We start from the raw sequence: 11,715 nt of genomic DNA, 5'->3' as shown, positions 1-11,715 counted from the left end.
GATATTCATAATCATGACGGACTGTGCACTGAAGCACACCAATTAAGGCTGCCAGTGCTGCAGCATAGGATGTTGTTAAAAGTTAATATAGCCTAAATGATGGTTTGATGTATTCTATTCTTACCTGTGTGTTGTATACTAATGCAGAGTAAGGCGAAGATGCTGCGTGCTGTTCTGAAGACTTCATGCACTGCGCTGCAGCCAACCGGCAAAAGGCGTCATTCTACGAAAATAGCCGATTTGGATCGGCTATTATCGGGTGTTTTAGGACGAAGCTTACCCCAATCAGGATTCATCTGCGCCCTCAGTGGGTTTGTTGTTTAACTCTTTACCTTTGGTGGCCACTAGATGGGGGTGGTGAACCACAACAAACCAAGTCTGGCAAGAAGATTAACACCACCATTATGCATATTTCTTTGTAGAAAATAAATGTAATTTTTTATTGTACAGTGTTGCAAAGGGTTACCAAAAAGTCTGCAATGCACAGCGCACACAATATTGTGGAGATATACGGTACCCGATGTAAATAGTTATTGGTCTACTCTATCCTCTCCGCTCCGCTCTTTGGATTGTTGTTTTTATGCATTCATGAAAGGGAAACATTTTACATGCCAACTGTCGCCCCACCCCCAGCAAAGGCACTTCCTGATGCAATAAGCAAAAATCAACAAAAAATCAACACCATCATTTGAGTACATAAAACACTAAAAAGGATTTGTTAAAAGAAAAACTCCATGAGCCGATTTAAAAAAGGTTTTCAAATGCAAATAAAATCGTTCAAATGCTCATATTTTGCTATTAGTCAGTTCAATCATCTGTATACATGTGACAACACCTGTTTTCTGCAATAATTAAAGTCAAACAAGTATAAATGAATGGAATCATACATTATAGTGATGTACCTATAATATAGCTATTGACAAAGAGATCATTCCACCATCAAGCAGAGGCTAAAATGTTTGAGGCATCGTGGAAGATTGATGCAGTGGACTTCAATGGTCAGTTGTAAACTTTGGTGTCCAGCGGGTCTTCCTCAACTCGCTGGTACTCTGATGAAATGCTGCAATATCAGAAGAAAAAGAGCACACACACACACACACACACACACACACACTTGTGATTTTGGTAATCAAATGTTTCTCCTAATGCAAAGCTGTCTTCTAAATGTACTGTGTGTGTATTGTATTTTGTGTGTACTTAAGTGCATGGACTCCACTCCAGTAAGGTGAACAGAGATGTTCAATTGTTTTCACTTTGTAAAGCTTCAAACATGCAAAACAGCATTCCAGTCCCACTGTTATTTGAAGCATGCACATACTTTACATTCTTATTTTTTGCACCTGGTTGATTTTCTTTTTGTCGCTTTACAGCCTGTACATTAATGAGTTAATCTGTTGCTGGACTCCACAGTAAAAACGAAAAAGGGGTGGTTTTGGAAGGAAAAACAGCAGGAACACTGTGCCAGGGAGGCTTACAGAATGGGCTCAACATTTGTACTGAGCTCAACACTAGTCAAAAATCTCAGAATGTATCATCAGAATAGTGAGACGTGTTTTAACTCTGATGTAATGTTTAACCCGAGTGGAAAATAGAGATGCACGATATTGACATTTTTGGCCGATATCCGATTTGCAGGGTCATATCGGCCCATACCGATTCCAATACCCATATATTACATTATTATATTATATTGAACTGATTGCTGAATTTTTACCTTTATCATTTTTGTTTTGCTGGTGAAAGTAGATAAGCCCCCCTCCCAACTTACAGCTGACGCTCTTAAAGAGACAGACAGGCAGACTGGCTGCTCTGCGATTACAAAGCCATTGACGGTCACAATGTTCGGTGAAAATAATCTGGATTATTTTGAGACCGATCCGATATGGCCATTATTATGGCCGTTACGGTCGATTCCGATACGCTACCGAATATATCGTGCACCTCTACTTGAAAACAAACTACCAAATCAGCCTAGTGTTCCATCTTCCTCCAAGTATCATGGACAGGAAGACTTACTCGAGTGTGTGCAGCTGCAACACTGGGTTGACCAACAGAAGACTTACTCGAGTGTGTGCAGCTGCAACACTGGGTTGACCAACAGAAGACTTACTCGAGTGTGTGCAGCTGCAACACTGGGTTGACCAACAGAAGACTTACTCGAGTGTGTGCAGCTGCAACACTGGGTTGACCAACAGAAGACTTACTCGAGTGTGTGCAGCTGCAACACTGGGTTGACCAACAGAAGACTTACTCGAGTGTGTGCAGCTGAAACACTGGGTTGACCAACAGAAGACTTACTCGAGTGTGTGCAGCTGCAACACTGGGTTGACCAACAGAAGACTTACTCGAGTGTGTGCAGCTGCAACACTGGGTTGACCAACAGAAGACTTACTCGAGTGTGTGCAGCTGCAACACTGGGTTGACCAACAGAAGACTTACTCGAGTGTGTGCAGCTGCAACACTGGGTTGACCAACAGAAGACTTACTCGAGTGTGTGCAGCTGAAACACTGGGTTGACCAACAGATCTGTCATCACGCAGACTCCCATCTCGTCCAGGTCGTTGCCCATCAAATGCAGTTCCGACATGTGCGTGGGGTTTGCCCTCAGGGCGTTGAGCAGGAACAAAACACTATTCGAGGTGAGCCCACAACGCCTCAGTCTGCAGGGTGGTCAAGAACAAGTCATTATGTCTTATTCCAGTGGTTCTCAAACCATTTCATGTCAACGACCCCCAAAATTGACACTCATTAGCCCCGGACCCAACTTTGAAAACCACAGTCTTATTCAATTCCATTTAAAGCCACAGGATGTTCAAGCAGATGGACTAGGCTTCCAACTGATGTACGAATTGTTGAAACCTTGTCTCTCCATATTTCATTTTTTTGGTGGGGTAAATACATTATCTACTTTGTCGAAAAGTAGAGAAAATGGACGCAATGTGAGCTTGTATATCTGCTATATTTGATATGAATAATAATTAAAGTGAGAGCGGTCCGTCTGTGGGTTTTTAAAGCATTCAACCTATGAAAATCTTAGAGCTTGTGATTTGATTAAGTAATAAATACATGATTGGACATGCAAGGTTTTAATCTGACAGACATTATGTTCATGTATACTTACAATAGCTTGTCTATTTGACAGTCAGCACTTCGGAGTCCCGAACAGAGCCTTTTCATTCCCTTATCTTGAATGTCGTTGCCGCAGAGGTCCAACTCAGTGATTTCACTGTCGCAATGGGCAAAACCTGAAGCCAGCTCCGTACAACAGCCCTGGGTCAGGCTACAGTGGCTCAGACTGGGATAAAAAGGACATTTGTGTTATTGCCTTTAATAACCCCCCACACAATGAGACACCACCGTGTAGGGTGGTAAAAAAAAAGAAAAGAAACACTTGAGTATCACAATTATGTTTAGTGATACCAGTGAAACACCATCTGATTTTTAATTATTAAATGTTTCACAATGGTGCTATTATGTTGGATGTTACAGGGCCTGTGACAAATAATGATTACTCAAATTGTGCACATACGGTGGTTCTTTATACTGATAATTCCTAAAAGGTTATCACTTTGTTAATGTCACTATATGGGCTTGCTTACAGTTTTGCAATGATTTTAATCATAACTACCCTGTACTGTGATACGTATGGTATTACTATTACCTGATTCTTGTCAACATTCATACCTTGTGATGCACAAAACCATAATTTTATTTTCTACAGCTGTGCTAACAAGACAAGCACTAACAAGCACAACAAATAAGAAATAAATGATCTTGGTACAACAGCTACTCGATCGCAATACTTTTCAACCATGGTGCTGCTCATCCTCAGTCTGCCTCGATGCTGAGTCGCTAAGCCTGAAAAGCAGTGCAATTGAATGGCTCCTACATCGAGCTTATTTTTGTGTTTAGACAGCTTTTTTCCTGCTCGTCTTGTTGCCTGCATGTACAGTATCTACTATGTATCAATTGAATTGCATTTACTTGAGCGTTTTGAGATGTCCATGAGGCTTCTTCAGTCCTTCAGCAATTGCTTTGACTCCAGTGTCTTTGATGTAGTTCATGCTGAGGTCCAAGTCTTTCAGCACAACTGCTTTCATTTGGTCTGCTGAACACAGAACCCTTGCCAAATGAACGCAGCCCACGTCAGTGATTCCACATCTTGAAACACTGAAAAATGAAACATGGCAAATCATTATTAACATTATCCAACCATTTATGCATACATACCAATATATTTAAAATAGTGAATTAGGTATTTCAAGATGTCATTTCCTCACGCTTGTGCACAATACATTTTCAGACGAAGGTGTGACTTCTTTGGTATAGTATCTTTTTTTTTTTTTTTAAAGAGAGCAAGTAATCAAAGATGGAATGAAACCTTACTTCAGTTTCTCCACCGCGCATGAATCCATTCCTCTGCAGATCAGACGGAAACCCAAGTCTTTCAGGTCATTGTTACTCAAATTGAGTTCCAGCATTGTGCATTGCGGGTCTGACTTCAAATCTTTGAACAGGTTTTCACAGCTTAATGCTGTGAGCTTGCAGCAGTACATCCTGCCAAAGAAAATGGATACATTTTGACACAATCTTAACAAATGCACATTACACAGTATGTATGAGAACACTCGGACACATATCTTTTGACTACTCACTCGAGCGTGCTTAGCTTTGATATATCAATGCTCCGGAAGATCTGGATGGCTCCCGTGTCTCTGATGTCATTGATGCTCAGATCGAGAGATTTCAGATGGTCAATCTTTTTCTTCAGAGCCGTGGCCAGGAACCCACAGCCTTTCTCCTCAATGTTACACTGTGACAGCCTATAATTGCATTTGACATAAGCTTATCACTTTACAAACAGCACCATATATCCGAGCATTCCCCATAACTTGAAACAGCTAAAATACTTTTTTGTGTGTTCTTACCGTTAGTCGCTCTGGAGTAAGAGCTTCTGCTAAATACCTAAATTGTAATTGTAATGTGAACTTTGTTATGCTGTTTTCCTCCTTGTGATTGATAGTTTTACATTTAGTTTTTGTTCTAATTGTTTATTAATTGCTCATGTTTATTTTATTAGTAATTTGTATTGTTATTATTCCTACTACTACTACTACTACAAATTAGATCTCTAGACTGCCATTATATTTTTTGGGGAAAATACTGTAATAGCCTACCATATATCCCACTACCAGAACTTACTTACCTCAGTACTTCTAATTGGCAGCCTGGAGATCCGATACCCTTTGAAAGACTTTGGAGGCCATCATCTCCCAAGTTGTTTGCACTGAGATCCAACAGTCTCAGATTAAGGGAAGAACTCAACATTGAAGCCAGGTATGAACACCCATGGGATGTCACTCCACATCCATGCAGCCGAAGCCTCTTCAGCTTGCAGTCTTGAGAATTCAGCCCCTCCAGAAGTTTCTTCACTCCGGTATCTGCGATGGTGTTGTACCCCAGGTCAAGCTCTCTCAGGTGGGAGTTTCTGAAGCAGAGGGCAGATACCAAGGCTGGACAAGACTTCTCGGTCAAGTTAGAGAAACGCAACCTGCAAGGAACAAACATAACAGACAATTTTAGAAGTTAATTTAATTCACTCAAGCACACATTACTAATGAACATCAAAGTATATATATATGTGTACATGTAAACAAGATATGACAATAGAGAAAACCTTGAACTGAACATTAACTTACACAGCTTTCTTTGACTTCAAAATAGATGGCAGGTGTCTGGGGAGGCTCCCATCATTTCTATTGCCCACAGTCAGACTAAATTTGTCTTGCATTCCTTCCATATAGTTGGTCCTTTGGAGCAGGAATGACCAGTGTAATGGTGAAAATCCTGGTAAAGGGGGCTCTCCTGATTTGACGTAGGACTTGACATCACTCTTAAGAACTTGGGGGTCAAACTCGTTGAGACAGTGGATCAGGCTCACAGCATTATCCGTCAAAATGATCTCCAGGATCTTCAATTCAGTGTGGTTCACGGGTGGATCTGTGGGCATCATCAGACCGCGCTCCTTCATGAGGCCAAAAATGAAGCGATACAACAAATCTCGTTGTCCATCAGTGCTCTTCACGGCCTCATCCACCATGGCTCGGCAGGCCTGGAATAGGTTTTCCAAGGGCAACCTGTCCAAGGTCTCTGATGCAGCAAGGTACTCGTGAATGACACGGTGTCCAAAGCGGTAGACTTTCATGCCTTCGATCCCTCTCTCTTCTTTCAACAGAAGCGGGCAACGTTTGCAGAACCTTGTTGCTTCCTCGACACTTATGCCACTTTCTTTAAGGTCTTCTGCGTACATTATATTGTCCTTGCCAAATCGATTTAGTGCAAGCTTCTCCAATTTTCGAAGCATTCTCTCGTCATTCTTCACTTGAGCCTTGACCAGTTTAGTGTGGATCTGGGTCAGATTCAACGGCTTGATCTCAAACTCGGAATCTGATTGCTTTACATGTTCCTTCAAAACATACGCAATGTTGAGGCACACCTGTGGGATCTGGCAAAGGAAGTGAAGGCTCCTTGACATTTTCACATGGTCAAAGGCCCTGTCGGCTAGATCCGTATTACACATGGTAGATCTGAAGAACTGCTCCTTCTGCTCATTACTGAATCCTTGCAACTCAGTCACCTTAAGCACGTGTTCAGAAGGGATGCGCTTTGCTGCTGATGGTCGGGTAGTTACCCATATATGGCAATCGGGAACTAGATCCCCCCTGATGAGATTGGTTAGGAGACGATCGACCGTGGTGTCTCCTCTAACATCTGTCACAACTGGATTGCTGCTGAAGTTTAGCGGGAGCCGGCACTCATCGAGCCCATCAAGAATGAACCAGACTCTGGGTCCTTTCAAGCTGGAAAGTTCAAGCCCCCTCAGGTCAGGGTAGAACGTATAGAGGAGTTCAACGAAGCTTAGTTCTCTACTTTCCAGCAAATTCAACTCCCAGAATGAAAGAACGAACAAGAGGTCGATGTACTGGTAATCCTTACATTCGACCCAATCAAGTGCGACACTCTGGACTGCTAAGGATTTTCCAATTCCAGAAAGTCCTAAAGAGATGATTGTTCTTTTTCTGCTGTTGCAGAATTTGCAATCACAACACACGACTTGTGAAAGTGAGATGGTCTTGTGAACTATCCAGAGATGAAGCGGTGACTTATCAATGAATCGGAACTCATGCTGGCTCAGATCATGCACGCCACTACCAAGAAGGTCATTGGGATGCTGCCCCTTGCTGCAACATCTGATGGGAAATTGCATGGACTTATCCCCTTTCAGAGCCTCACATTTCTTCTTCAAGGAGATTTTGAGCACATCTTGGAAGCTCATCATGACTGCCTTCCCTGATACAAAGAGAAAGTACACAAAATAAATAATCTTTAAATTAACGAGATGTGCAATATCATTAATCCAGTAGCCTATACCATTACCAGGGCTGCCGACTATGCATTATTTTCTTACCCATGATTCTATCGATCACATTTTGATTAACTGCATAATCAAGGACATATAATGTATTTGTATTGTTTATACAGGAATAATATACGCAATAGAATTTAAATATTGCTTTGCCTTTGTTTTATTTATTTTTATAGAGGGACAGACAGTAGGCTGACAGGAAATGGGGAGAGATGGGGGGTGACATGCAGTAAAGGCCGTCGGGATCGGGAGTCGAACAGACTTGGACTACCGGCCAACGTGCCTGGACCGCTAAGCCACGGCCCAGGCCATGTTTGTGTTTTTATTTTCTGTTTCTCTGGTGTTTGTGCTGGTCAATTTAATACCTGAATTCTCTGTACCATATTATTTATTGTAAAAGAATATATAAATATATATATTAAAAAAGAACTTTGAGACTATGGGGAACACAGTGGAAATAAGTCCTGGACTTTATAGTGTTTATTATTTTATCCTCGAAACCAACATGTATGTAAGTGTTTATTTTGTCGTTCAATAACTATGACTTCAGATTCAGAACAGTTCCATCTCAACAAATACAATACACACGCTGTAATGTTTAATTTACAGCCTAATGTGAATGTTTAAATACTACAACCTACTTAATGTTTAACTGTCACGCTGATGTAACAGTATCAGGAAGTGGAGGGTTGAAACGTGCACGTATGTAATGTAGTTGTTCCTTTGTCATAGTTAAGCTATTATTGACTAATTCAATAAATATGTCCACTAATTAACAATGAGCTGGTATTAATTAATGACCAGCCAGTACACTACACGCATCTTACCTGCGCAATAGTGCACATTCCTCCCTGTATTTTGTAAGCTTCGTACAGTGTACACGCTCTCTCAGCCTAGATGCTAACAATGCTAACAACTCAAGTGGGGAGGATTTCATCGAATTACGACAGTGTCGCAAGTGTCGCGAAGGAATACACAGCAAAATGTAAGCACGTCCGTTGATTTACACTCAACAAGTTCAATTGAAAATACCATGTATACCATTACTCACACTTCAGTGTATATTTACCTGCATACTAATTCATTGCATGTTTATTTCTGTACTGTTTCAGTTTTACAAAATTGCCTGCAGAGACTTCAGTAAATACAAGAAAAGTCAAGCCTTGTCTCTAGATGGAGGGTTAGCCCTATATGTGCCCTCTCCCTACGCTCATTCTGTAGCTCCGAGATGAGGTCACACCCTGTGCCCCTCCCACCGCGGTTCAGAAACGGCGCATGTTTCCACAAGGAACGATTCGTACCATTTTCTGCACAATGAATCCAAAACGTGAAAGGCCAGGAACGTTTTACACCAATTCAAACTTAGCCCCGGCCGAGAAAATCCAACTTTAAACGGTTACACGACGTTACCGCGGTTGTTTAGTCAGCCGCTTCCATGTTTTATCAAGGAAGTCATGCGTGTGCGCGTGCATGTCGAGTGAACTGAAGTCAGTTGGAAATGTTCGACCAGGGGAGGCGCTAAAGCTTTTCAACTTCCTTGAAAAACATGCTAAACAACCGCTGTAACGTAGTGTAACCGTTTAAAGTTGGATTTTCTCGACCGGGGCTAAATTTGAATTAGTGTAAAACGTTCCTGGCCCTTCACGTTTTGGATTCATTGTGCAGAAAAGGGTAAGAATCGTTCCTTGTGTAAACATGCGCCGTTTCTGAACCGCGGTGGGAGGGGCCCAGGGTGTGACCTCATCTCGGAGCGTAGGGAGAGGGCACATATGGGGCTAGATGGAGGGTATGCGCATAGATATATATAAATTATATATATAATTTATATATATCTATGGGTATGCGCGTGACATCATCATACCCGGAAGTTATGCGGGACTGGGAATGCCTACTGAGTGACAAAACTACTTTCTGGCCTCGACAGCCCATACATCCAAACAGAAAAGTCCTATTTGATTGAATTAAATTACTTTAAACAACATTAAATTCACTTTGTCACTCGATCTGCCATTCACTTTATGCATGCGCATACCCTCTATTGAAGATTCTCAGAAGCGTCCCCGTTTTTACTACCCACTTAAGTTTCGGGTGAGAGGGGCTATGGACCAGAGCTAAACCAGTAGTAGCATAACAAACTCATTTACCTCAGAGAACGTTTTCATTCTGGATAAAATCATAAAAATGGTCTAATATAATAATCTAATATAATAAATGGATGATCAGATGCAGGAGTTTTCACGACTCATCTAACTGTAACTAGGCCACCTAATATAATAATCTAATATAATAAATGGATGATCAGATGCAGGAGTTTTCACGACTCATCTAACTGTAACTAGGCCACCCCCGACCCTCACTGCGAAAGTGGATAGTAAAAACGGGGACGCATCTCGCTAACTGTTAACTAGCTGTATAGCTGCACGTGTTGCAAGGGCAGTATAGTTACCAGACATGATGTTGTAATGACGGGTGGGTCCAAACTCATGTCGTGAGTTTCCGCACGACATGACAACCTTCTTTCTTTATGTCGCTTAAATTAATGAAATAAACGAGGTACAACAACAAGGCACACAGTGGTAAAGGCTGGATAGCTAATGAATAGCCTATGCTAGCGCAACCCAACGGCTCAGAGCCATTAGTTACAAAGGCCCCAGTGTGAGGCTCTGCAACGTTGAAGCACTCGGCCCTAGTGGTAAGAGGATGTACTGCAGGCGGACCCGTGGAGTTATGACGAGGAACCCCCGTGCAGCTGGGCTTTAACGTTGAGCGCGTTTGCACTGATTTTGGTGCCCAAATCGAAAAAAATGCGGAAGTAGACGGTTCTTCCGGGTGCTTCAAAACGCCACTGAGCAACTCCCACTGAAACGAATAGCGGGGGGCGGGGCTATCGCTCCGGTTCAGTCTCGTCTCTATCCTTTACGGTTTACAGCAAACTAGTAAACGTGCTTCCGCCCTCACCCTAGGTCGACCTTAAAGGAACACACACAGTAACACGGTCCATCTATGGCATATATATCTATGATCTATGGTCCCAACCATAGATGTGTCTATGGTCACAGCGCCACCTGCTGTTGGTGGTATAAAATATACCTTAAAGTAGCTACAAGCAATATGTCAAAAATGTAATTTCTTCTTTTCTTCTTTAATTCAGACGGACAGCAGGCAAATGGGTAAAACGCTCCCCCACAAAACATAACTGTGTCACATGTAGGGGCCACAATTAGCCGCAATTTGCAACTCTAGATATTTTTTTATAATGGGATGAATCTAGAGTTGCAATACCCTCCATTGACTCCCCACTCATCCAATTTGGTTTGCGATCTGCTTGTCTTAAACGACGTTAAACTCACCAACATTGCAGCTGTAGTCCAAGCTTGAATTATCCTCTTTCAATCTGCCGAGCTTGTTTTTCATGAAAATCCACCGTAGAGATGTTATGAGCTACTTTCTGTCAAGACATCCTCTGCAGGTGATTCTTTTTCTAAGTGTTGCAGTTTGGAAGCACTCGTTTTTGTTAACGAGTCGCGCTGCTGCCTCCTGCATTATGTGCAAATTCGAAACAGGTGGTACACAGGACCGTTCAGTGACATACGACGAGTGCTTCCAAACTCCAGCACTTAGAAAAAGAATCACCTGCACATAATTTATTGACAGAAAGTAGCTCATAACATCTCTACGGTGGATTTTTATGAAAAACAAGAGGATAATTCATGCTTGGACTACAGCTGCAATGTTGGTGAGTTTCACGTCGTTTAAGACAAGCAGATCGCAAACCAAATTGGATGAGTGGGGAGTCAATGGAGGGTATTGCAACTCTAGATTCATCCCATTATAAAAAAATCACACCTGTGTGAACTGAGTGGTGCAGTACTGTTGTATCCTACTGGCTCACCCTGCCAGTGAGGAGCCCCCACCGGGAGGACGTACTGTTGTATCCTACTGGCTCACCCTACCAGTGAGGAGCCCCCACCGGGAGGACGTACTGTTGTATCCTACTGACTCACCTGCCAGTGAGGAGCCCCCACCGGGAGGACGTACTGTTGTATCCTACTGACTCACCTGCCAGGGAGGAGCCCCCACCGGGAGGATGTACTGTGGTATCCTACTGGCTCACCCTGCCAGTGAGGAGCCCCCACCGGGAGGACATACTGTTGTATCCTACTGGCTCACCCTGCCAGCGAGGAGCCCCCACCGGGAGGACATACTGTTGTATCCTACTGGCTCACCCTGCCAGTGAGGATAGGCAAAATGACAATGAAAGGAGAAATTAGGTAAAATGTCCGCCAAAT

The 11,715-nt window shown here is 42.6% G+C and overlaps 1 protein-coding gene across 4 annotated transcripts; it reads right to left on the bottom strand.

Moving 5' to 3' along the window:
* Positions 1 to 380: 380 nt before the first annotated feature.
* Positions 381 to 10,330, bottom strand: LOC306921768 (NACHT, LRR and PYD domains-containing protein 12-like). 4 transcript variants are annotated; one of them, XM_079499058.1, is made up of 9 exons: positions 9,873 to 10,330; positions 5,700 to 7,350; positions 5,207 to 5,551; positions 4,656 to 4,823; positions 4,387 to 4,557; positions 3,985 to 4,170; positions 3,122 to 3,295; positions 2,487 to 2,660; positions 381 to 1,060 (listed from the first exon to the last, which is right to left on the bottom strand). In XM_079499058.1, the coding sequence occupies exons 1-9, from the start codon at positions 9,931 to 9,933 to the stop codon at positions 1,000 to 1,002; spliced, it is 2,991 nt and encodes a 996-aa protein (XP_079355184.1). In that variant the 5' UTR covers positions 9,934 to 10,330; the 3' UTR covers positions 381 to 999. The 4 variants fall into 4 exon arrangements, with proteins under 4 accessions (XP_079355184.1, XP_079355187.1, XP_079355186.1 ...); XM_079499061.1 differs by lacking the exon at positions 9,873 to 10,330 and adding an exon at positions 8,728 to 8,854 and having other exon boundaries at positions 382 to 1,060; XM_079499060.1 differs by lacking the exon at positions 9,873 to 10,330 and adding an exon at positions 8,496 to 8,607 and having other exon boundaries at positions 382 to 1,060.
* Between the last annotated feature and the right edge of the window lie 1,385 nt (positions 10,331 to 11,715).

Source organism: Electrona antarctica, assembly GCF_951216825.1.
Source record: "Electrona antarctica genome assembly, chromosome: 4".
NCBI lineage: Eukaryota > Metazoa > Chordata > Actinopteri > Myctophiformes > Myctophidae > Electrona > Electrona antarctica.
Note: the sequence above shows the minus strand (reverse complement) of the source record. Positions and strands in the feature narration are given on the sequence as shown.

Bases quoted from the DNA above. Each gene is read 5' to 3' on its own strand.
- LOC306921768 (XM_079499058.1), bottom strand. From the start codon at position 9,933: ATGTCGTGCGGAAACTCACGACATGAGTTTGGACCCACCCGTCATTAC. The intron at 4,558-4,655 runs GTGAGTAGTCAA...TTTCTTTGGCAG, and splicing joins TCAAAGCTAAGCACGCTCGA to GATGTACTGCTGCAAGCTCA. The intron at 1,061-2,486 runs GTAAGTCTTCTG...CTGATATTGCAG, and splicing joins TTTCAGCTGCACACACTCGA to CATTTCATCAGAGTACCAGC.